Genomic DNA, 26178 nt, shown 5'->3' on the forward strand with positions numbered 1-26178 from the left:
GGAAAGGAACGGTCAGCTGAGCTGAAAAGGTTACAGCAACGAATGAGGAATCTCCTGGCTCAACAGATTATCTTCCACACTGGTGTCCAGCACCCCGGCCAAGGGATTTTTCAGAGGCAGGTGCTTGTGACCTGGGTTCTAGTTTTAACAGTCAGAAGAAAAGCAGGGCCAGGCTTGCCCTGTGCTTGGGAAACCACTACAGGAAACTCAGACCCTTCTCATTCAGGATTAAGTGGTTTTAGGTGGCTGATCACTGAAGCAAACAAAGAGAACCAACCCCAAAATACTATTTAGAATTTCCACTCTGACAAAACAACATTTTTGCTTTTTCCTTTTTGTCCAGAATTGCCATTTTCACCAGATGGAAAAATATCTTCTCTCGAGTTGCTGCCTGGCACTACGAGCATAAATCAGAGTGAAATCCAGTTTACACAACTGTAACTACAGGAATTAAAAACCTGATGACTGTTGCTACTAGAAATACCAATACAGTTATACAAGAGCGCTGGACCACAAATGCAAGAAGATTAATGGACTATTAGCCCTTCCTGCTTGTCTTACTATTTTAGTCCTGGATGCCACAACACAGACAAGATAACATCTTTGCAGACAACTCATATGTACCTGTCAGCCACAGCCACTCTTGCAAGTTGGATCACCAGCTAGGAGGGATTAAGGACATGATTTCAGACCTAAGAACTGACATAACAGCAATATTCTGAATTAATGTGGCACCAGAGAAGCACAAAAGCGTAAGTTTCTCATGGAAGCAGATACAAATGCTACACAACAGACCTTCTTCTGGCCCTCGAACCAACGTCAGTACATGGTTTAGGAAGTCCCACTGCAAAATCCAAAAGCACAACCGAAAAACCGTTCAGTCTGGTAAAACATTGATGACCAACTGCGCCCCCAGTACTACACCCCTTACCAAAGATGAAGGGTACATATGGCATTCTCCCAGCACGAGACAGTCACTAAAACACAAAGCAGGTCCTTAACAAAAGTGAACATGGTCCAGAGTACTCATTTGGCAGGTCATTCAACTTTAATATATTTTATGGCATATCTAGGACACTTTTAAAAATGCATTTCATTACTACATTAAAAAAAACCAACCCCCAACTTCCCCTTAAAATATTAGTTTTAAAAAGTTACACACATCTCTACATACAGTTACAAAAAGGAGAAAGTTGCCATAGTTACAGTAACAAATTAGACACGCATTTACCGAGATGAACATGCAATGTTATTGACGTGAAACCCTGTAAGCCAAATGAGAAGTCTATTAAAAATCCATACAAGATTTGTCACACTACACACGCCTTCAGTTATTAGAAGTCTTGTCTATTCACAATGAATTCCACATACCCTTTACTTTGTGAATACAAAGTGTTCTAATATATTTACGCTCAGTAAATATATTTAAATAATATATTCAAACCACAGTGTAAAAAGGATGAACCTCTTTAGAAGTTCTGACAGTTTTGTTGCATTTTCTATCTATCTGAAATACCTCCATGCAGTGTTCTTACCTACGTCTTGGTTAGGGGGAAGACATGCTCTTCTTGTCAGCATGGTGCTTTACTTCTCTGCACTGCTCTTGTGACTTTCACTATGCAACTCCAGCAGGTCAAAGCTCAACTTCCAGAGGTGCATTTTCAGATCTAGTGTCCCCCTGGGCTGGAGTGCCTTGAAGTAGGAACAGCTGAGGTGGCCTCAGGACCTAGCAGGACTGCAACAGCCACTGGCGCCTGCACCAAGCCTGTGCAGAACTGCAAGGCGCATTCCACCTCTGGTAGCTTTCATAGCTGCAATTTTAAGGCCAGTGACATTAGATCTATTTCACATGAGTGATGTTAAGAGACATCTTAAGCCTGTCATCAGTACAGGCCTTATTTAACTGGTGGTCAGCTACAACAGAGTAGCCTCATTGCAGCCTATGTCTGTTTTCAGAGAGGGTTGGGGAAGTGGGTGGAAGGAAGAGACCACAATTAGATGGGGCTGCTTTTAACTACATTGCAAACCAAGACTTTATAAAAGTGACTGAGTGCTGCCATATTTTCTTTTTGCTAAAAAAATACATAATCAGTACTGCTAAGGTATCCTTAATATAAACATAAACTCAAGTAAGACAACACTGCCGTCTTTCTTTTCTCTACACTGCTAAACACACTTGGGCCCCAGCAGTCCAAAATATCCAGGATGTTCCACATTTCCAGTGGGACTTAAGATCACCTGGATTTATTCCTGCATTACTTTTCTCTACCTAAGCTCCAAACTCTAAGCATTAGCTTTCTTGTCAAGGCTTACATTTGCCTTATTCCACTTGAGCATTTTTCAATGCTCTTCTTTAAATCAGCAAAAGAAGTTTCTAAATGAGTACCATGAGCCAGGGATTTGAATGTACCATCTTCTCCATATGTCCTAAGAGTAAAGCAAAAGAGCTAAGCCTCTGTTCTGTATCTTCCACGCGAACAAGCACAGAAATGCTGTGAGTCTGATCAGATACACACTGTCCTAAAGAAAGCAACCTCACAAGTTGCTAAGGTTAAGAGAGAAATGTACAAGGTGAACACTGCTTTTGTTTTCATTAGTACAAACAGATTAAAACAACTGTAGTTGTCTATGCAACTGACCTATCTCTAACAGAAAACAAGCCACATTTGCTGACAAATCTGAGTGGCCTATTAAATGAAAAGGCAATTTACAAAACCTCCTGTAATTTGGCCACTAGACCAAAACGCTACTTTCCTCAACTTGAATGCACTTCTTCAGGCTCTGGTCAGACAACGTAACATGGCCTGTAAACCAAAGCTTTGAGGCAGCCACATGTTGCTTCTCCCCTTTGATACAACAAATTATCACCTGTTTCTGATCCTCTCTGTAAGATTTTAGTCCCAGCTGTATAGTTACCTTAATGAGACCACCCATCTCCAGAAAGCTCTTTTTTTGTTCTTCATAAAGAAGACACCCCTGGCACTCTCCATAGTTGAGCTGTGTTGCTCCAGAGGGATACCTGTAGACTAAGTGCTGGAGAATTTACACACATTTTGTTGACAGATCATGGTCACTCTAAGCCAACGCACATTCTCTTTTGCCAGGTTTATAGGACTTCCGTTTGTATTTGTTTTGAATATATTTTAGAAATAAGTTGGAGAAGTATCTAAGTTGGAGATGTGCTGAAATTATTTTAGCTGCAGATACTATTGACATAGCATCTTTGTAGTTCTGCAGATCCCCTAACAAATGTTAGGAGAAGAACTTACTGTGTTACACCAAATAGGGGAATAAAATAAGCAGCAAAGGATGGCAAAACATCAATCTCCAAGTTCTTGGGCTAAAACATCTTGAATGAACTTCAGTGTATGTTGGTACAGGAAAGCGTCCTTCTTCTTTGGCTTACAAATATTTAGATGATTAACATCCACTGGAATAAGGTCTCCAATTCCTAACTCTGGGAGAGGAAGAAAAACAGAAAGAAAAAATTACAGAAGTTAGTAAGATCACCTAGACTGAAAAGCACATCTTGCATTAGCAATTCCTCCTTCAAAAGCAACTTTGCCTATCTTCAATTTAATTGTTTTGTCTTCGTTATTTTTTAATGTGCTAAAAGCATCAATACACATGGTTACAGAGTCAGAGCTATACACTGCTACAAAACCCACGGTGGTAAACCACCAGGTCAGAGTTCAACTGTCTTTATTGGGAATATGCTAATGTACATTTCTCCATACAGACAACTCCGAAGAGTCAAAACTTCATTTACCAGCACCTGACTGACAGCAAAGTCCTGACTGAAGTTTAAGCATTGAGGTGAACAGGGATAGGGTTTAAAACTAGGGTATCCAGATTCTGATCATCACTAATTGCCCACATTCCTTATAAAAATACTTGGATGTGGAGATTAAATATGGAACTAGAGTGAACCTGAAATATGCCACAACTCACTGCACACATTTCAGGGGAAATGAAAAACTTAGCTTAATTGTAGAATACAAGTATTCCACTTTCAGCTAATGATTTTGGGGCACACTAGGGATTTCGCTGCTACTATCACTATCCCTACTAGCGAACTTTCCAGTTAGGATGCCATGACTGCCACATTCCAGTTTATTATCTATTCACTCAACCTCCTGAGAAATCTTTCATTTTGCTTGAACTCTAACCATGTAGAATAACACTAGAGCAGGATGAAGGTTTGCCTTTACATGTGCAAGCATGCATGTAAGAAACCGAGCGTATTGCTTGTCAGCATGGGTTTTGAACAAAACGAGTGGGGTGCCACTGAACTGTCATGTGCCTTCCACAGGCTTTTCAAGAGAGCTCATGTGCTGCACTGTGTGTCGTCTCCAGAAGAGGAGAAATACGCTATAATGTTTTAAGTGCACAGGACGTATCCAGACCTCTTTTTCACTTGATTTTGTTAAAAAAAAAAAAAAGAAAAAAGAATGCCCAGTTTTTCAGTCCTTGCCAATAAAATTGCATCACAACATTTTCACAAAAAATCACTGCCTCAGAAGACATGCTGGAAAAATACTGCAAATATTGACTCAGGAAACAGGGATGTAGAGCCCCACTTTTTAAAAGCAATAACCTTGCATGTAAACTAGTGGGTTTAGCTGGTGGAAAGTCTGATCTAAAACCCAACAAAGCCATGGTTTCTGTTCAAGGCCTTACAGGTACCTTTGGCCAGTCAGAAGAAGGTTTTGCTTGGGGAAAACTTGAAAATACCAGACTTAAATAAATTCTCCAAGTTGAACACCCCTGAACAAAGCAAGAGAAAGAACTGTCTGGTTTTCCCTTCTCCAAAAGGCAAAAAGATGGAGGAAAAACTCTTCAGGAGGCAAACTACTGCTTGAGTACCTGAGATACAGAAAATAATGGATTCTTCACACTGAAAAAACAGCGCTGTAACTTTTTCCTTCCATTAGCAGCTCGCTAATTTTCTTTCTTTTTTTCTAAAGGAGGAAATAACTGAAATTCATGGGAGCTTATAAAGCACCATTCGGCCTATCTATACAAGAATAAACAACAGTTATGAATAATTACAAAAGAACAGACTATAACAACGTAACCTTAGACCAGGGTTTTTTCAGCAAGTGTTCCTCACATTTAGAGAAATGAAAACAAACAATTGCTATTCTAAGATACAAGCGTAGCTGCCTCTGATCTTAGCAGGAAAACTGTAATTTAAACTGAGCCAAAAGTCTAAACAAAAAAACCCCACAACATAACAGATGCTTTTTTTTTATCAGGTCTTCCTACCACAGCATTTCTAATCCTTCCTCATTAATGATGCTTACATGAATATGTACAAAATAAATTAAATGGCCATTTGACTTACTTGCTGATTCCAGAGGCACAATGTGCAGTTTTATCATACTGCTTATGTGTGTTGGTAAGGTTTCCGCAAAACTCAGCACTGAAAATTTCTTATCTTTGGCAAGAGACAGGAAGTCATCATTCAGCTCCTTAAGGGCAGGAGAATCTGAGAAAGAGCAACGTAATTTGTGCAGCATTATCTTGAACATAAGATTATAGCATTTGCCTAGACTGCATTCCTAGAGATGTTCTGGAAAAATCAGTACTCCAGGAAAAGAAGTAGCATTTTGCTTTTAAATCCTTTTTTCCCAGCTATCGTATGTAACAATTTTTTATTTCTGCTTAGCACAGAATTTGTTTAGAAGATAAGGGTCTGAAGTCCAGCATATGTTGAGCTAAATGACTCATACTACTATAAACCAGTTCTGACTCCCTTTCTTCCCCCCTCATCTCTGCAATCAAATGAAAGTTACTCAGAATTCAACACCCAACCCACAACATTAAAACATGTTTCTTATCCAGCTTTTTCTGACAGCATGATTAAAAAAAGAAGCTTCCTGGACGGATTAGCATAGACCCCCCTTGTGAAATGGTAGCAAAGTGAGTGTACCCTTGCTGAGTTCTTTAACCTCCGCAGACGGAAAGAGAAGATATCTGGCATTCATAGAATATTCAGCCAGCTGGGAACCATGGTGAGGTACGCTATAAAATATGATTCCTCTGGTGTTGTTTACAATTTTCTCCATTTCTGGATTCTTGTAAGCATCCACCAGCATCTTTTTGACTAGAAGACCTGGCAAGAGAAACTGAATTAATGCAGGGATTTAAATCATTTAAAATAATGATCATGCTATATTATCCATGAAACAACTAACCATATTCTTGCCTCAGCTGATTAGTCCTTAGTTTGTCAAATATGTAAGATTAAGTTCAAATAAACCACAAACAAAACCTGAGGAGGCATTAAAATGAAGTATGAATGAGTGATGAAAATCCATTTATGGTTTGCTCTAAGTGTTGCTAATGACACTCACTATATGCCTGATCATGGAGAAAATTTTGCCTCTGGGTTCCCATTTACATGAATTTAAACTCATTGATTTTATGTTTTTAAATCAACACACTAAAAACAAACAGCTATAAAAATCCTTTCAAAATGTATCTGCTGATGAATACAATGCATTAAGAAAGAAGAAATCTATTTTCCATTTTTTGCAACTGTTTTTTGATAAACTACTCAGAATAATGGCATTTCAGACTGAATTTGTTCAACAGCAGCAAAGAAATACTTTGTATCAAACAGGCAATGTGCTTACCACCCATGCTATGTGATACCCACACCAGAGGTCTGTCTCCAATTCCAGCAGCTCTGAGCTTGTCAAGAAGCTCATTGCTCCTGTAAGCAATAGACTTCCTGCAAACAAAAAACAAACACAAGCATGATGAAGCATGACAGGTTAAAAGGCCATGTTAAAACAGAATGAATTTTCAGTGCTGCACATTAACGAAAGCGAATTAAGTACACAAAACATTAATTACTTAATTATTGTTGCTACACTAAAAAATGCCAAAAAGTTTTGTAAGGTTGGCTTCACAAAGACATCAGGAATTAAGCTAAATGCAATTTTCTGATCTTGCTAGAAAGTTTTCTTTTAGTTTACCCATCTCTCATTTCCTTTAGTTCAAAAGATCTTTTTATGATGTTTTATATAGTTTCATTAACACATTGTAACAAAATTATGTTTTCATTTTATGAAAGCATCATTAAGGCATAATGAACTTTATCCACAGAAACAAGAATATACCTAATGTCTAGCAAAAATGTATGTTGCTAACTAAACAATATTCAAAATGTGGAGCAAAGTACATGATCAACCACCAAACACACTTGAAAAATCAGAGACAATGTCTGCTATACTTTCCAGACAATAATCTCCAAATATTTTGTGCTGAAGTAGTATAAGAGCACAACAGTTCTCCACTTTATAAATGAAGAGACTGAGCTCTGGAAAGTATAAGCTACATGTTAGAGGTTGAAAATGAACCTGTGGTACAACCAAAACAAAACCAATGCCAATTCCCAATCCAAGTTTCAAAGTGCAACCTTGTTACTCCTTGCAGTGTTGACAAGAATCGGACATAGATTATGAAATCATCAGGATATTGGGGCAACCACTGTGCAAAGTAATTCACTTAGTCTCTACTGGTTCTCAGCATTCTCACTAGAAATTGCTTTTATAACACATATGAAAAGGACACTCACATGTGTCTTTCCAGTTGAACAATAGGCTTTAGGATAGCTGAGAGACATAAAAATTCACTTTTGAGACAGTGAATGAGCCTGTTAGAGCTCACGCATTTACAGCAATCATAAGGTTGTAATTCTACTTCTACATCTTTGGTCTTGATAGTTAAAAATATATCAATATCTTTCAATATATTTCTTTTTTTATTAACCATATGCAATTAGAAATTAATCAAATACTATGCTTGGGTGACTGTAAATAGCAGGTAATGTAATTTCCCACTTTGTAATAAAAAAGATATTATCTTAAAATAAATAGATATATATTTCTTTTTCAAATTTTCTTACATTAAAGTTATTCCAGATGGGCACAGGAAAAACATTCACTTAGAATCACAGAATCATTTAGGTTGAAAGAGACCTTTAAGATCACCAAGTCTAACTGTAAACTCGGCACTGCCAAATCAACCACTAAACCATGTCTGTAAGTGCCACATCTTTTAAAAACCTCCAGGGATGGTGACTCAACCATTTCCCTGGGCAGTCTGTTCCAATGCCTGACAATCCTTTCAGTGAGGGAATTTTTTCCTAACATCCAATCTAAACCTTCCCTGGCACGACATGAAGCTGTTTCCTCTTGTCCCATCACTTGTTACCTGGGAGACTGACCCCCACCTCACTACAACCTCTTTTCAGATATCTGTAGAGAGCAAGACGGTCTCCCCTGAGCTTCCTTTTCTTCAGGCTAGACAACCTCAGTTCCCTCAGCTGTTCCTCCTAAGACTTGTGTTCTAGACCCTTCATTAGTTTTGTTGCCCTTCTTGCTGTCTAGCACTGGAACAGGCTGCCCAGGGAAGTGACTGAGTCATCAGCCCTGGAGATATTTAAAAGACGTGTAGATGTGGTACTTCAGGACATGGTTTACTGGAAGACTTGTCTATGCTGGGTTGAAAGTTGGACTCAATGATCTTAAAGGTATTTTCCAACTTCTATGAAAATGATACGCTTCATTTTATCATGAGTATAAAGTCGTATTACAGGGAATTTTTTGATGGACTTATGAAGCATTACTGGGGCATTTTAAAAATATTCCACTTAAGATACAAAATTAATGTTATATTTACATCAACTAACAGCATAATCTAGTGTCTCCCTTAAACATGAAGAACAGACTGTAAGAATTTAGGAAGTTGGTACAAGTAGTTACCTGTAAGGCTACAAAGCTCAAGCATATCATGACTGTACCTAATGTTTTTCCAAAATCATTTTCAAATGCAACAGGAAAAATTAAATTTAGTTTCACACTAGGTGATCCCAAGGTTCGGCTTTACAGGTTTCCTGCACTTCCAAACTGCACACATTACATATGTTACCTGTGAGCCTCAACAGGGCATTTTGCTTTCCAGTCACTCAAATCAGTGTCATATTCCACAGAAATGACTCTAAGGGCAGGACAGTCTGAAGCCAGCCATGTCTAAATTGAAGAAAAGCAAAACCAAAGCAGCTTATAATCGAGGTACTTAAACTCTTGTAAGCAATTTAGCAGAATGGAGCAAAGATGTTACTATGGGGACAATATCAAGCAAGATATTTGCTCTTCAGTTAATCCCTAAATACATCTTACACCTAGACTATTACTCTTTCGTATCACACTGCCAAACTCTAGCCTGCTCCCCAACCACAAGGTAGGGAAAGGACGGAGACAGATTATTAACTCGCGCACTCCTGGCTCCCTCTCCTGGGTAAAACAAAAATTACTAAGATTACCAATAGGACTGATCAGTTTAGAGATACTTTGGTGGTTATACCAATGTGAGTTGCTGGAAGCACTAATTACTTATTTATCAAAAATATTTAAGTAGCAACCTGAAAAATCTGAGGTACTCAGACACCTACGTAAGAAATTATAATTAAAAATTAATTTTATATATATTTTTTTTCTCAGCAATAACATTCCATAGCAGAAGAATGATGTTGGAGGCTTAAAGTTAGCAGGGATTTTCCGTTGCAAGAACAACCTGCTCAAGATTTCAGCTTACTAACAAAAACATATCAGGAACTTGAAAAGTGCTACTTGTATAACACATTACAAGTAATTTGATTCAAAACAGACAACTGCAGACAGTGTAACTCCAGATCCTCTGGACAGCTCTCATTCACGAGGACTTAATGAGAATGTTGTTGTCTTTTACCTTTGGCCAGCACTGACTATACTCCTCTTGTCCTTCAGAAGCTTTTTTATCCAAACGCCGGTCAATATCTTGCTGTCGCCAGGTTTTAAATGCTGCTCCCAAAAGACCATGAACAAAAAGGATGTCTGCTCTGATGGGCTGACTGATACAGAAAAAGGAATTTCTAAGAGCTGCATGGTACATATTCTTTTAGCAAATAAAATTTACACATAACTTTTAACCTAAGGGATGACAAAATTCTATTTTCAACACTATATGTGACTTCTTATCTTATGGTAAATATTTCATGACATTTCATGATGTTTCAAAGAGGATACTCAGAACAAGACAAAAAAAAAGGGATCCACCCAGAAGAGAGAAATATAAAAAGAAGTATGGAAAATACCCAGGCTCACAAGTCTTATTTGTCTATAATGAAAAACAACATTCTCTCCAGCTACTCTTAACGCAACCTGGTAGTTCCAGCTTTATCGTGAAATTACATCTTCATTGTAACTAACACCAATAACCCAGGGAATAGTTGCTACTAAGTGACATACCTCATTGGAGACTGCTTCAGCCCCAGATATACAATCACTATTAAAAGAAGATGCAGCTGTAAATTTACTGCATCTTAAGCCAACATGTGCTGCTGTCAGCAGGATAATTACAAGGCAATATAATTATCCCAAGACAGCCAGCACAAAGGTTACATGGTTGTAATGCATGAAAAGCAGTAATTCATCTTGTGTTCTGTTCAGATTTCTCCTGAAGTACAGTAACACTTTTACAGCCATGGACTGCTCCAACCACTTCTGTTGTTCTTCTGTTTGAGAATCCAGATTCAGTCCTCTCGAACCAGCAATGAACAGGAGGAGCAGGTGACATCAGTACAGCAGCACTGTAGTGTCAGCTCTTTCAAAGTTTTTTAACTAAAGAGTTTAACAAGCAACTGAAAGTACAACATGTACAAGTAACTCAACACGTACAGTATCTCCTTCCACTTTACCTGCTGCGATATTGTGGATGTAAAAGATAAACACCATCTAGATACTTTTCTTTCACTGCATCTCTGTCTAGATTAGCCAAAGCTCTGGCTGCATGAGAAGACTGAATGACATGTGGGGATTTCATTACTTCAGCAAGTACAGAAATCCAACCTACATTGAAAAAATAAAGTGGCAGGTTAACTAATAGAAACATCACCCAAACAAAAGAATTCAGAAACATCATACTTCAAACTATACTTGTGAAAACAGATGTTAAAATTTAAGAATGGTAACATCAAAAATAAATTTCTGAACAGAATAAATGTTGACTCCTGTGCAAGCTCTCCTTAAGAACACTACTTATAATCTATTTTCAGTTCTCCAAATACAATAAAAGACTGCCAAGCTAGTCCAACTAAAATTAGCAAGGTCTCTTCTTTTGCATTTCTCTTGTAAGAGTCAAGACGAAGAGTCAAAAATAGTGTTCAGAATCCTTCTGCCCTCAGATGCCTTATCACAGCTAATACAGAAGAAAAGCATCATTGCTTTTCTTTCTTTTCCTGTGTCACAGCTTTTGCAAAGGAAAAGAGCCTTAGAGGTTCTTGCTTCTTGCACATCATCCAGCAACAAAAGAGGAGTTTTATCAACCCTTAACAGCAACATACAGCTACTCAACTCTGTTCACTATCTAAAATCCCATTTATACTGAGAGCTCTGCCCCAGGAAGCTGCTGACTTTTCTGTTACAATTTCTTCCTCTATACATACGGTTTTAGCAGTCATCATATCAGAATGCAAGAAAGGTGCTAAAGCTCAGACCCAAGGCCTTTGTAGTCTAGCTGTCTTTCTCCAAAAGTAAGCAGTAACAGAAGTTGCAGAACAATAAAGAAATAGAGCAATAAAAGGACAAATATATAAGGCTGATTCTCCATTATATTATTTCGGGATTCCACAGCCAACTTGGCTTCTGTGTGTAGAACTTTATGGATTTCTCTTTCCCCGAATCCATCTAATTACTTTTTGAAGCTCTTTAAGTCTTCAACAATCAAAATGTTTTGTGGCAAGTTTTAGTTGGGTTGCACACTGTATGGAAAAATGTATACATTTTTTTGTTCTGCCTCTTGGTAATTTAACGTACAAGAACCTCTGGTCTTGCATAACAAGAAACAGCAGATGACCATTCCCTCTTTGCATTCTCTACGCTAGTGGGGATTTTATAAATCTCAGTCATATTCTCCTTCAGTCGCTTTTTCCATACTAAGTGTCCTATTCTAGTTATTTGTTCTTGATACCACAGTCATTCCAAATTTTTAATCACCCTCATGGTCTTTCCCTGTGCCTTTGCTACTTCTTTTTCCAACAGCAGATTAAAAATGTGTTTAAGAGGCAGACAACAGCTTAGATGTATACAACAGCATACTGGTATCTTCTATTTTTCTTATTCTTTATTTCCAAATAAAACATTGGGAATTATTTATTTGGTACAGAAATTTTATTAGGGGCATTAAAAATGCGCATCAGAGCAAAACTTAGCAGAAGTTCCTAGCCTAACATGAAACAAGAGAGGGTGGAAAGGCATGTTTCACTTTGTTTGAAAAAGCTATGGACTACAAGCTGTTCTGTTCCTTTACAAGACTAAAACACAGTCAATTAAAAGAAAAATTATCTGCAAGAGAAGAAAACTCAGATCTTTGCCAGTCATGTAAACTGAACATCAATCAAGTCCAAACTATCACCATCCATCAGACTTAGCACACCTCTGCAGCACTGACATATGTTGGCAGACAGCATACAGGTCTTCTTACTCAACACCATCTAAACTGTCTATACTTTCTGTATTAAAAAAACAATAGCACCACCTCCCCACACTCACAAATAATAAAACCACACCACTACCATCGTCCTTTGTATTTTAAAAAAGCACTGAATCCTCCAAAACTTATAGAATAGAAATCTGACATTCAAACAGCTTGCACTTGCTTTCCTTTTACCTGCACGTACTATGGATGCGTGAAGACGCTCATCCAAAGCCATATTTCCAATAATGCGAATTATGTTCCTTTGTATTTTTGCCGAATCTTTACGTAGCTGGTATATCCTCTGTAGTAACTGAAGGCCTCCTTTAGCTTCAATTTTATCACAGTGAGAAGAAACCTAGTAAATACAGTAAATACAATGACAGTAAGCAGACATTCTGCAAAAGGTCGAGATGCTGTTAATTCACAAATTACGGAGTTTGAATGATGCTGAGCCCTTAATATGTAGAAATTCTTATTAATCTAGAATGTATTATGCTGTAGTTGAAGATAAAGTAAGTATTTTAATATGCTAAACACATGATTTCTATGGATTAACAACCTGAAAGATGCTAAGTATCATCACTCTACTCTGCTCCACATTTGAGAGAGATGAGATAGCTCTCCACCTGGTGCGATTAAACTTCAACAAAAGTTTAAGAGTCTGAACAGGATAATTATCTCCATTTGTTAGAGCACTATCTCAACCCTAGCTACCTCTCTTCCTGTTCACCATGTAAAATGGATTCATTATAATCCCTTCTCATTGAATGATGTGTCAAAGATACGTCTACGTCCCATGTAGCGCTGCTATTATTACTGATCTTAATGGCAATAACAGATTCTAGTCCAAGCAGATGACTATACACTAACTGTTGTGGCAACTACTGATATTGGCCAAATGCTTCTGACTTGAACATGTTCTTTACAGTGCTTGAAAATGTGTGGTAGTTCTATGCTGATGTCCTCAAGTCTGTGGCTTTCAACAGACACACACACATTTGGAATTAGTACAGTCACAACTTGTTTAAACTGAAAATCTGGAGTATAAGAAGTTCTAGACTGAGTCAGAATTTCTATATATATGGAAGATGAGCAAGGAATACTGGCAAACTGCTCTTTATCCATGCCTACTACCAAGAACAATTTGGCATTCTCAGTGCTGTTTCTCAGTGTTTCAGGCTTCTGAGCAATTAAGCACACACAGAAGAGTACAGCAATAGCAAGCAAGAAGAATCAGTGCTACACGAAGTCTTCCATACTCTCCATCTGTGAGAGATGTGTCTGCAAAGAACAGACTGGTCCTGGAAAGATGCATTTTATTAGGTGCATGCTGTGCAATGTTCTGCCAAAGGCAGTGACCCCCGGAAGAAAGGCTTTTGTTGAAAGCCAAGGTTTGCATTTCATTCTGGCTTTTGATTAAAAGGAATTCATGAAGCTACTCTGCTTTCTAGAAACCTGGCACTACAGTTATAAGAGCATTAAGATACCATTTGTAAGATTTCTGAATTAATGTACACCAACTTACACAAATCCACACATACATACTTTGCACTGAGAATTTCGTATTACCAGTATCTCACTTACTTGAAAAGCTGCAGAGCCTCATGATGTCTATCTCAAATGACTAAGTGTCAGTGGGAGGTAGCCCTAAACAGAAAAAGACTTCTGGACTTCAGGCAACCTCTTCTGCTTTTCTGTGTCAGAGCTGCTCTTTACTTTTTGAAAGATACATACAAGTATACTACAGCGGAACTTATACAAGCTAATTAGAAATAACAGAACTTACATTCACTTCCCATCAGAAAAACATGAGTTTGTTATGCTGCCTTCCAATTCTCACCAGTCTTGGTTTTTTGAATATCCTTACAGAAGGGGTAAGGGATAGGAGACAAGGAAATGTAACTCCTTCCCAATATATGAGAGCATTAGAACAGAATGTTTATAAATTGGGCTTTCAGTTATAAAGGACTATTTACCTTAGAATGCTGTACTAAAGCTTGCAAGCAAAAGAGTTCCACTGTCTCTGAAGGGATCTTACTTAGTGTCTCACAATATGGAAGTCCATTGCCTCCAAAACACCATAAACCTCCCTGAAATGAGAATCAGTAAAAATTATACCACATTCCAAAAGGCTACGAAAAAAATCATCATTTCTAAACTAAAACATTAAGTGTGTAATGGTCCACAGAAATTTCTACAAAGAGTTCACAGCATGCATGCACTTTTCAAATCACACAAATTACACTACAATACACAATAAAAATATCTAGTAGTTCAAACTGAAAATATTAACTAGATTTCCAGCCAGTAGTCTCCATAGTCTATTAGCTTCAAAACATAAATTAAGGGGCAAAATGCATGATTTTCATTTTGTTGATGAATGTCTTCTTTCAAGATCATCTGCTCAAGCATAAAAAAAAGCAAGATCCATACTGTATCCAGATTTCCATAGCTGCAATAAAGAGGAGGAAAAGGAGGAAAAAAGGTCTTCAACACGTAGCACGGTCTCTGAGGACCCGTCTTGCTCAACCATGCAACAGGAAGAACAGCATAACCTCAATAAAAAACAATTTTCTAGGACATCATGATTATCAAAATGGCCTCCAAGTGTGGTGTCTTACTAAAACTCTCTTTGAAACAAGAGGACTCAGTATAAAAATAATAAGGGGTGATAATGCAAAAATATTGCACATAATTGTGTCATAGGAAATAGTTATTGCACTCTGAAGTCTCTAAACAAAGCCTGACAGGTATCATTATTAAAATATGACAGTAATTTTTACGACTGCATCTTATAAAAAATAATCATCACTGATTAAACAGTCATAACTTTTAAATAAAAAACCAAAATGCAAAATATGATAGTGGATTACACTGGGATTATAATTATTTTTTTAAGCAATAACAGCACTTTAAATGACATTCCTAAAGCCACTTAGGAAATTGTTGGACAGAGTTGAAGAAAGTTCCTAGTTTCCAAGTACAAACAGACTGCTAGACTATTTAAATTCTAGTTTTGGCAACAATGACCTGTTACACGGAGGCATTTCTATGTGGTATAAGAGAGTTCACTATTTAAGGTGTGCTAACAATTTATCAGTTTGCTAGTAAGACTTAAAAGAGGTTTAATCATCTCAGCAGTGAAAGAATGCCCAAACAACAGCTAAGATGAAACGTGAAAAATCATTTTACGAGCACTGCAAAGGAAGGAAATGTTCTGGACAAAATACTGAAATATCTGCTTTATGGGAAGGCTTGTAAGAAAAGATATAATCCTTCACTAGACTAACCAGTACAGCTGGGAAAGATAAACAAGCTTTCAAGCAGACAGTGTGTAGAAGAGATTTTACTTATGTTGTACAGTCACAAAGTCTCTTTCTCCTGGAACACTCAAAAATATGAAAACCAGTTTGTATCTTTGAGCTCTGAAGGAACAAAGAACCCAACTAGTTCTATTCTGCAGGCGGGAACTCACCCTTTGTGCAGCAAGAATCTGGCTACTTTCACGTAAAGCAAGAGATGTGAAGTGCTGGACACATGGATCAAGATCAGTCTGAGGTAAGGATACTAACAACAGGCGAAGTTCATCTTCTATGGTATAATCCTGTGAGAAATAAGCACAAATAGCTTTTAGTTCTGCTCAAAGCATGAAGCAAAACGCAGAGAAAAAAAAGATACCTGAAATAATGAAATCAGCCATATAAATAAGGCTGTAAAACACAAACCCTCTATTTAAGTGCTCTGGAACTTTGGTTTTATATTACACCTGTAAAGACTTTGGACACTAGTATTTCTAAATCCACCATCTGAGTGATATAAAGCAAGCTTTAAACTTCATACTTTGATGGCCTTATTCTAATAGGTCCAAAAAAGAAAAAAACATTCTTCTTGGCCCAGGACGCTTAAAAGTTCACCCTTAACCACACGGTAATTTTGGCACTGCTGCATTAAAATGGATGCCTAAATTACTAATAGAAAATACAGACAACAGTTCTTTTAATCTTTTATCTTCAAAATATTCATATAGATGTTCATTTAATAATCAGAGTAGATGACAGGAAAATAGAGTATATATACAAGCATATACTAGTATAACCTAGTACTTCAGGACTGACAGGTACATATCCACTATCCTGTAATGTTACAAAGATCAGAAAGCAAAAGCTGAGAATATCTCTATCAATCAAAGCTGGTTTTCAGAGTTTCATTAGTTAAGATCTACAGGTATTTTCTGACAGAGACTTCTGCCAGCATTCTTTCTATTAGCATTACAAAAGACCCTTTATATTATGGCTTTATGTGCCAATTCTGTTTGCTGAAGAAGCTGATATGATGACATGATTGCTCAAACCATCATATATATACATTTACTAATTACCATATAAACAAACCAAGGCCAAATTTATCCAATACAGATTTGTTGGTAACCAAAAGCTGGCAACAGAAGTGGGCCTACAGCAGAGACTTATACTGGCACTGAGGATGCAAAAGCATCCAGAAAAGCTCTCTACATGTAGAAGTCTGTCAATATTGACAAGGCAATCTAGGATGACCCCAGGGGTATATCAATATATGTTTTGTATATAGTTTTGTATTTTGGTCTCAATTTTACTACTTCATTACTTGCTTTAGAAGAACTCCAGTACAGTCACCAACAACAAAAGCACTAAAACCAATCAAACAAGCAAAAACCATCTAATACCTGCTTTTCATTTACTTACATTCTTTATTTTTGGCAATGGTGGTGGAGGCAGGAAAAAGCGAAGGTTGGTATCTTTGGATCGAGCCAACCCTATAGCAGTCCTTTGATCACAGGTTTGGGCAACTGTACCATACTGATAACCTGTAGTGCAAGAACTTCAGTGTTAGAGTTAAAAATATACTTAAATATTTCATTTGGTTTTAAATGTAGTTTCTGATCTACTTTGTAAATACACTTGAGAAAAAGAGTGACCTCTGCAATTTTGTAATCACAAATTCCTAAAGATAAAAATTGCAGATGTTAGACTACCACTATGCTGAGCTGAAATACACCTGGGCACTAACCATTCATTAGAGACCAGTCTGATAATGGTTCTCAGATAGAAGTTGAACCCAAGCAAAAGCAAACATTAACTCTTGCCACCGTGAAAGGAATACAAGAACTACAAACCCAAGCTTAACGCCTGGGCTTCAGTTAAAATTTGAAAGGCACCCTGCATACCTTTTTCTTCATACAGTATTAAAACCCAGCCTTAAATCCACATGCTGCAAAGACAGAGACATGTAATTTTAAATGATACAAAAATACACATTTCAGTAAAATTGTTACAGATGATACAAGACAGTAACCCTACCAGATTTAAACAGCCTTCTCTTCTCCAAGCTGAACAGCCCCAACTTTCTCAGCCTATTTTCATACAGGAGGTGCTTCAGTCCCCTGATCATCCTCGTGGCCCTCCTCTGGACTTGTTCTAACAGCTCCATGTCCTTTTTATGTTGAGGACACCAGAACTGTACACAATACTCCAGGTGAGGTCTCACAAGAGCAGAGTAGAGGGGCAAGATCACCTCCTTCGACCTGCTGGTCATGCTCCTTTTGATGCAGCCCAGGATACGGTTGGCTTTCTGGGCTGCGAGCGCACACTGAAGCCGGCTCACTCTTTGTGTGTGGCCATCCAGCCAGTTCTTTATCCACTGAGTGGTCCACCTGTCAAATTGATGTCTCTCCAATTTAGAGACAATTCCAAGATTTTGCCAGGCACAGAGGTGAGACTGACTGGTCTGTAATTCCCCGGGTCTTCCATTTTCCCCTTCTTGAAAATGGGGGTTATATTTCCCCTTTTCCAGTCGTTGGGAACTTCACCTGACTGCCATGATTTTTCAAATATGATGGCCAGTGGCTTAGCAACTTCATTTGCCAGCTCCTTCAGGACCCGCGGATGGATTCCATCAGGTCCCATGGACTTGTGCACATTCAGTTTTTTAAGATGGTCTCAAACCAGATCCTCTCCTACAGTGGGCCCAAGGTCTTCATTCTCACAGTCCCTGCGTCTGCCTTCCAAGACTTGGGTGGTGCGGTCAGAGCCTTTGCCCGTGAAGACTGAGGCAAAGAAGTCATTCAGAACCTCAGCGTTCTCCAAATTCAGGGTAGCCAGTTCTCCTGATAGCTTCCGGTGGGGGCCTACATTGTCCCTAGTCTGTCTTTTATTTGCTACATACCTATAGAATCCTTTCTTGTTACCCTTAACATTCCTAGCCAAGTTTAATTTTAACTGAGCCTTAACTTTCCTAACTGGTCCCTAGCTTCCCGGACAATATCCCTGTATTCTTCCCAGGCCGCCTGCCCTTGCTTCCACCTTTTGTGGAATGTTCCTTTCCAAATGCTACCTACTTTAGAGCTGCAAAAACGTGAAATTACATACTGACACTTGTGGAGGATTAGGTTGTCGAAAAAAGGTCAAAGGTCATGCTCCCATCAACGAGCTGAAACAAGACATCTGTGTAGAAGATGGTGCAAACCTCTCACGCCAGATAATGAGGAAATGAAGGACACCGGCAAACAGCAACATACTATGACCAATCACAGCCAAGGCCACTAAGTGATAAGTGCATGAGAAGAAGGATGGTGGGGGGGTGCACGGTGTAGCTGCAAAAATGTAGAAGCTATAAACCAATGATCTTGTAACATGTAAAAGCTATAAGCCAATGATCTCTCTGTAACCAAACTATAAACATGCAAGCAAGGTATATAAGTATCCATCTGCTTAGCAATAAATGAGACTTGTTGGTCATCATCTGATGAGCTCGTCTCCCGGTGATTCCCACAGACACTGAGTAGCAAAATGAAAGGGAAAAAACCCAAACACTCTCAAACAGGAATGATATTTTCTTTCTATAAAATTTGTTTCTATCTTTGTTACTGTTATACAATTCTAGAACAAAACTGACAAGCCATTCAAAATATAATTTTCACAGTCAGAGATCAGTCATTTTGTAATTTGGTGCAGAACATTTACAGCTGCAAACTGAAGTCACCAAAGCTGTGCTTTGGACAAGCAAAATATTCTACTTATGCTAAGAGATATGCTGAACAATTTGGTCTTAGCTGTGAAAAGTTAGCACATACTTTTGGTCTTAATCTTCCTTGGACTCACTTCTGGAATTATCAGCTTAAAAAAAATTTCTTTCATGAGGTAGCTAGCAAGAATAATTAGTGTTTGTGAAAATCCTAAATACTACAGCAATGAGCACTATAGAGAAAAGAGGATCAGAAAAAGCAACTAGATTCCTGAGTCCTGGCCATCTTGTGCACTAAGACCTGAGATCACCTGCTAACAGATGCTCTGTAAATAGAAGACAGTTATACTAAATTAGTATACAAAGCTTCAATTTTGGTACATCCTAGCTTTCAAATGTTTTCAAACACAGATTTTTGATGTAAATTTCTTGAGGAAATTAATTAGAATTTTAAAGAGGTAACCTGAAACAAGATAAATCCTATAAAGCACTGCAAGAGTGAAAGGTCCTCAGCTGATCGAGTTACTACAATAACGAGAGTCAAGATTAGTGTCACCTAGCTTATGTGGACTAGTGATGGAGGGGGGAGGAGGCCAAACATATTCACAAACACCCCCTTTACCTGAGTTTTCAAGGGTATTTGCTGCTAGAGCAACAGGGAGAGCTTATTACTACTAAATAACAACTAAGATGGAAAATGACTTACAAATAATACTTGCACATACAAGTCCTCTATCTCTAGTTTCTCATTACTACTTTGCTATTACTACCTATCAGCTATGAATCAACCTCTATTAACTTAACCATGGCCTTGAAGTCACTCTTACAGAGCCTTATAAAAATCACTGCCAGGACTTGTGACCATGCTGGCAGTCCCAGCTGCAAACAAGGAATTAATGAACATGAACTGCCTTCCCACATCCCAGCAGTGCACAACAGTGGGTGCAATTGTCTGGTGGGGAAACAGAGAGAGGCATGCACTGCAAATACACACTCTGTACTAGGGTATAAGGAAAGAACAATTGCTTGAAATATAAATAAGCCCCTCACATTTTAGACCAAATTTCAGAGAGCATTTACACTTCTTGCAGTTCCTAGCTTTTGTTCGCAGCAGACCTGAAACAGCTGAGACACTTAAATTTCTGGGATGAATTAGGCTGTATCTGTATACATTACCATGCCAGTGACTGTTGTTTGCCAGGTCTTGTACAGCCTGCAGTCGGACCTCTTTGTCTTCTGACTGAGTTCTCTTTAACAGAAGCCATAAGGCACATTCATGATCTTCTCCATCAAATGTACTGAATTGTTCTTTTACCAGGAAAGAAATAAAGCAGACGTTATTAATGAGCATTTTAACACTCACATTTCTATTTAAGTAAAAAAAAAAAACCCACAACTGTTTCTTTTACTAATGAAATATTAATCATTAGCAAGTAATCTCAAATCTCTTCTTAAACATCACTTTCATTTACTATTAATATAGAAAATTGTAAGTAATATTACCACCATTTCAATCACCAAAAAAAAAAAAAAGGTAATTTTGTAAGAAAAATTACTTTACTTTCTAAACAACTGATGTTTCACTATTCAAGAATAATAATCATAGATAAAAAGCCATGCTTTCAATATCTACCTTTAAAAGGTCTACGGAAAAATTTAGCTTCTGTTTCTAGAATTTTCCTCACTGCCTTATGGATTTCTTTTCTGGCTTGGTATGTGATTCCTACAAGAGAATTTTTAGATTACTGGAAGTCTGAAAGACAGTTTTCTCACATTATTTTCCATATATATATATATATATATATATATGAAAAAAATATATACACACACATACACATATGGACATACACAGAAACAATTATCTCATATATGAAAAAAATATATACACACACATACACATATGGACATACACAGAAACAATTATCTCATATACAGAGAACTGTATGTATAGAACTATCTTAAAAATCCAGCCATCGGTTTAAAATAAATTTGGTGACATTATGAAGAACACTATCTTTGTAACAGATCTCAGGTAATATAATTTTCCTTATATAAGGGTGACTTACAGAAACATTCTATTCTCTTAATATGCTACTTTTAGAATCCAAACAATTATAAATCTTACCTTGATATTCACTTTGATTTAGAGAAGCTGTATGTACGTATATATAGGACTTAAGTTTTTCCTGATGTAGAGCTTGAGTATCGATTTGCAGTAACTTCTTTAAGGACAGGACTTCATATGTAATGAATACAAAACCTCTTTAAGTGAAAGAAAATTGTGTATGAACATTAATTTTAAAAATATTATGGTAAAAACATGTTAACAATCACTTTAGTATTAATCATGCAGATTTTACAAAGTTTGTAATAGTTGGCAGATTAATTTAGCAAAGACTCTAAAATACATAAAATAAGTAATAACTGTCAGAAAATATGCTTCAAAGCTATATTCTACTAAGTCTAAAGGTCCTGTAACATTGTTACATTTTTTGCAAGATACACATAATACAGTTAAAATTTTAATTCATAAGTTACATGCATGCTTGTCAGTTACAACTTACCCAAGTATCAGTGATCCAGTTACCTTTGCAATTTTTCCTTGAAAATAAACAAAAAATTCATGTCAAAGTTGTGTCCATCACCTCAATATAAATGTAGTTAGCATTTGATTACCAGACACTAAGAATGTCTGCCGCTAAGGGTAAGGTTTTTTAAACTTTTCCATTGCTCTCTGGCTTTCAGAAAATCATTACCTAAATTTACAAATAGGAAAAACAATACTTGATCAGAATTTCCTGTTCTCCTAACCAAGACGATAAAACATGTATCCTGCCAGTACTATTTACTTTAAGTACTGCCACCCATCAATTAATTACATTCATTGCTGAGCTTCAGGAATGAACAGTAAACTTTCTCTGCCTGTGCAACTAGCATTCATTCAGAACATTTTAAGGAGTACACAACAGTGGATATTTCTTCAATTTACATGAATACATACAGCAGCATGTATGTTCTTTGAAAAGTGCTGCAGAGCCTCTTTAAGAAAATAAGTTTTGAAAAAAAAATTCCACTGAATCTCACATATAAAGCAAACAGCTGAATAAAAACATGCCACTTGCAATACCTTCCCTTTTAAATCCAGCAACTCCTGTCAAATCTGAGTATTTTGCCTGGATTATAGGACCTCAATAAAATACAGTAAGGATCCCAATACAGAGAAATCCTATTATTACTAGTAGCAGTAAACCCAGTGGAACCCATCTCACCTATCATGAATAATTTCTTTTCCTCAGCATGAACTGGGAGATTTGCCTCACAACCACTGCCACCAGGTTCTTTGTGAAACTGTAAAAATTTTGCATGCAGAAAAGAGGCAGAAAATGTTGAAAAATAACTGGCAGAGAAAGTTGAAAAGGCAAAAAATTGCAAGGCTTCCTTTAGAGCAGAAAAGTAACTATTCTACCTTTTAAAGCTCAGAAATAAACCTTAGAGTCATTAGAATTGTTATCCTATAAAGAAGGCACCAAAGACACTAAGTAGGAAAGACTCCAGAATTAATACCTGTAAATAAGGAGAAAGAAACAACAGGAACAAATTTTATTGCAACCTTATTCATAGCTTATGAATGTGGTCGTTTCATGGCTCTAACAGTTATAAAAAAAAAAAAAAAAGATAAAAAATGGAGATTGCATTTAAAGAGGGGATCTTCATCTTACGTTCTAATTCCAGATAATCTTCTGGTGTCTATTTTACATATCATTATGCAAAGCAAGGTCAGAGGCAGACACCCACTTCAGGCCAAAAAAAGCCTGTGATCACAAAGTATTTAGGGATTTAGATCTTTAGTATCATTTAATTATGCAGGGGCTCATATCAACACAGCTTTTTCCTTTTTATTAACACCTCAGATCAATACATATAGAACTGTACTTACTGATATCATGCCAGGGTAGATGTGTTTTTGTGGCTGGACCAGGAGTTCCTATAGTTCCTATTTGTCTATAGCAAAATATACAGTAAGCAGCCACTGACATTCTGTGTGTTAAAAACAAAACAAAACAAAAAACAAAACAACAAAACCACAAACAACAAACAAAAAGAAAGAAAGCAATGACTGATTTGAGAATTACAGCAGAAAACCTGTAGCAGTTTTTTCCCTGTCCTTTTACCAAAAAGGTCATGATTGATTGCTAAGGTCATGATTTACAGCAAAGGTCACAATAAATCATATTTGTGTCATTTAAATCTATATAACATGCTCTAATTAAATAAGTCTATGAACTCCTTAATAGGCTTTATTTCAATTACAATAAAAATTTAAAGCAGTGTCTGATACAATTATGTTTTACTCTTGATTTTAGAATGCATCTCTAATTAACTTCCCTTCTTGTAAGCCTCCTTTCCTACTTCTTCATAACTCTCCCTTAAATACCAGATACAGTCGTACGTCCATCAAGACATTCCTCATTATGACATGACTTTAATACAACTCAGTAATGAACTTTATGCTTTCAAAGTTTGTAACTGATTCTGTTAGCAAGACTAACAAGGCTCCAAGAATTACTAATACATATTTTTTCCTTTAAAAGGGCAAATCCAACTAATACTTTAAGAATGTGAAAACTCTACAGCTAATAAAAATAAATATTGGTTCTAAAATGTCTTGACTCCATAGGCTCATGAAACTCAAAAGGGCATGCTTAAAGATAAAACATAAAGGACAGTTCTTGTCCTAGAAAAATTCTTACACACGGAAAAGAACGGAAACCTAGCCATGGCCATGAGGAACACAACCTTTTCTAAAACAAAGACCTTATTAATTCATCATTATAAAGACATAGACTACTAACAGACTAATTGCACTGTATTCACTGAATGTTGAAATCAACCTATAATTTTTTTCCAGTCATCAAAACCACCTACTGTATCGTAGAATACCGAAGTTCTGAATGCACAAGCAACCACTTGCAAGCATTAATCTCCTTGACAGCAACGATCTCCATGAAAGTAGTACCTGAGTTCTTCAGAAACAGTTTACTCTTCTGATACATCTATGATGTAAGGCACTGAATTTTCCCTATTTTACAGGTAGGAAGATGAGCTAAGAGAAGCACACTGCATCTTTCTTACACATTCTAGATATTACCTTGCCTCTTTGAAAAAGTGGGACTATTCAGGAAGCACCATAAAGAAGCAATGCACTTTAGACCAATGATAAAGGCTGTATATGTTAACCTCTGCCCAGTGAGGTTCAAAGAAAGTACAGTTTTATTAGTCAAGCACTGAAAACCAAGGCAATTTTGGCCAGGCAAAAGCACCAATTCCTCTTTCTACCACTCAGGAGTATTTACCATTTTACATACTAGCCAAAGTTACAGCCTTCACATTTGATTTCAATGAGAAAAACTTCCCTCAGCTAGGAAAATAAACAAATTGGCTTGGCAACCTACAACAACAATCCAGTTCTGCATATCACATCTGCTGAAGACTTAATCTCAAGTCTTAGTAGATAGAATGTGTAGTATTTTTAGTACAAAAATTATGCCAAAATCCAGAAAAATATTGAATATTTTTAACAAACACAAAATATACAAAAATTGGTTTTGCATAGATTGCAGAAGTAAAGTGGAATTCATATTTTGTGAGTGAAACTTCAGTGCCTGCATTAATGCATTTACATTGACTTGATGATCTTTAACGTCCTTTCCAATGCAAACCATTCCACGATTCCCTGACTACCCCAGCACTGCCACAATCAGAGCAGAACACTTTTTGGGTTCTGTTATTTCAGTATTGTATTTATGCATTGTCATTCCCTTCAGTAGCGTATATAACAGTATAAAACACTTCCGAGGCATTAATAATCAGGCCTCTGGAGACACCTCTCCCACCTCCAAACTCTAATCTATGGCTTTACTATCTTTATGCACAGAACCACAGTACTAACATTTATTCTTCTACCTAACCACAACATGTAGCGGCAATAAACATGTAGCTCAGTGACAGCAAGTGCCACAATCCCCTGAACTAGGCAGCCAGCAACAAAGTCCTACACAGGTCTGTGCGGTGCCAACGTTTGTAACCACCCCAGCGTGGGGCAGCTGCAACTGCACAACTAGGGCATGTTAAAAATAATAAAGACTTGGGGAACGCCACATCCAACTGGCCAGGAAGCAAAGCGGTAATAACTGTGCCTCTTTCTAAAGGGGTAAAACCACACGTCCCCACTTCTGCACTCGCACGACGAGGGCGAGGCCCGAGGCACCGCTGTTACCTCGGGAGTGGAAGGCAGAGCCGTTCGGCAGGCCCAGGCCAGTAGGCAGAGCAGACGCGCTCGCCGCTGCGGGCTGCCGGAGCCAGAAGGGACTTCGAGTCCGAGGTCGTGAAAATAGTAATAAATACTAAACCAGGAAAGCAAGCAAACCCCCTACGGTAAACAGGGGGCAGGTAGTGACAGAGGTGCTGACATTCCACCCGGGGCCCACCCCAGAGCCTGTCTCCCCACCTCCAGCCACCCTCCCTGCCCGCACCGGCCCCCACAGCCGACCAGCCGCCCACCGGCCTAACGCCGCCGCTACCTTCCGCTTCTGGCCTCTCCCCGCCGCACCTGGCAGCGGCGCCCTCGCGCTCCCGTGACGCCAGCACGCT

At 37.8% G+C, this 26178-nt stretch overlaps 1 protein-coding gene across 3 annotated transcripts; it reads right to left on the minus strand.

Moving 5' to 3' along the window:
* Positions 1–1026: 1026 nt before the first annotated feature.
* Positions 1027–26177, minus strand: SERAC1 (serine active site containing 1). 3 transcript variants are annotated; one of them, XM_065680633.1, is made up of 17 exons: positions 26109–26177; positions 23465–23565; positions 22092–22128; positions 21653–21789; positions 21161–21250; positions 20704–20835; positions 17250–17371; positions 16004–16132; positions 14505–14618; positions 12721–12883; positions 10751–10901; positions 9763–9904; positions 8944–9044; positions 6642–6739; positions 5936–6118; positions 5348–5491; positions 1027–3457 (listed from the first exon to the last, which is right to left on the minus strand). In XM_065680633.1, exons 2-17 carry the CDS (start codon positions 23562–23564, stop codon positions 3321–3323), a joined length of 1980 nt encoding a protein of 659 aa, XP_065536705.1. In that variant the 5' UTR covers position 23565; positions 26109–26177; the 3' UTR covers positions 1027–3320. The 3 variants fall into 3 exon arrangements, with proteins under 3 accessions (XP_065536705.1, XP_065536706.1, XP_065536708.1); XM_065680634.1 differs by lacking the exon at positions 26109–26177 and adding an exon at positions 25805–25878; XM_065680636.1 differs by lacking the exon at positions 26109–26177 and adding an exon at positions 22797–22875 and having other exon boundaries at positions 23465–23547.
* Between the last annotated feature and the right edge of the window lies 1 nt (position 26178).

Source organism: Lathamus discolor, chromosome 5 (genome assembly GCF_037157495.1).
Source record: "Lathamus discolor isolate bLatDis1 chromosome 5, bLatDis1.hap1, whole genome shotgun sequence".
NCBI lineage: Eukaryota > Metazoa > Chordata > Aves > Psittaciformes > Psittacidae > Lathamus > Lathamus discolor.

Bases quoted from the DNA above. Each gene is read 5' to 3' on its own strand.
- SERAC1 (XM_065680633.1), bottom strand. From the start codon at position 23,564: ATGTCAGTGGCTGCTTACTGTATATTTTGCTATAGACAAATAGGAACT. The intron at 17,372-20,703 runs GTAATGTATACA...CTTGCACTACAG, and splicing joins AAACAACAGTCACTGGCATG to GTTATCAGTATGGTACAGTT. The intron at 14,619-16,003 runs GTGAGTTCCCGC...TTCTCATTTCAG, and splicing joins AGATTCTTGCTGCACAAAGG to GGAGGTTTATGGTGTTTTGG.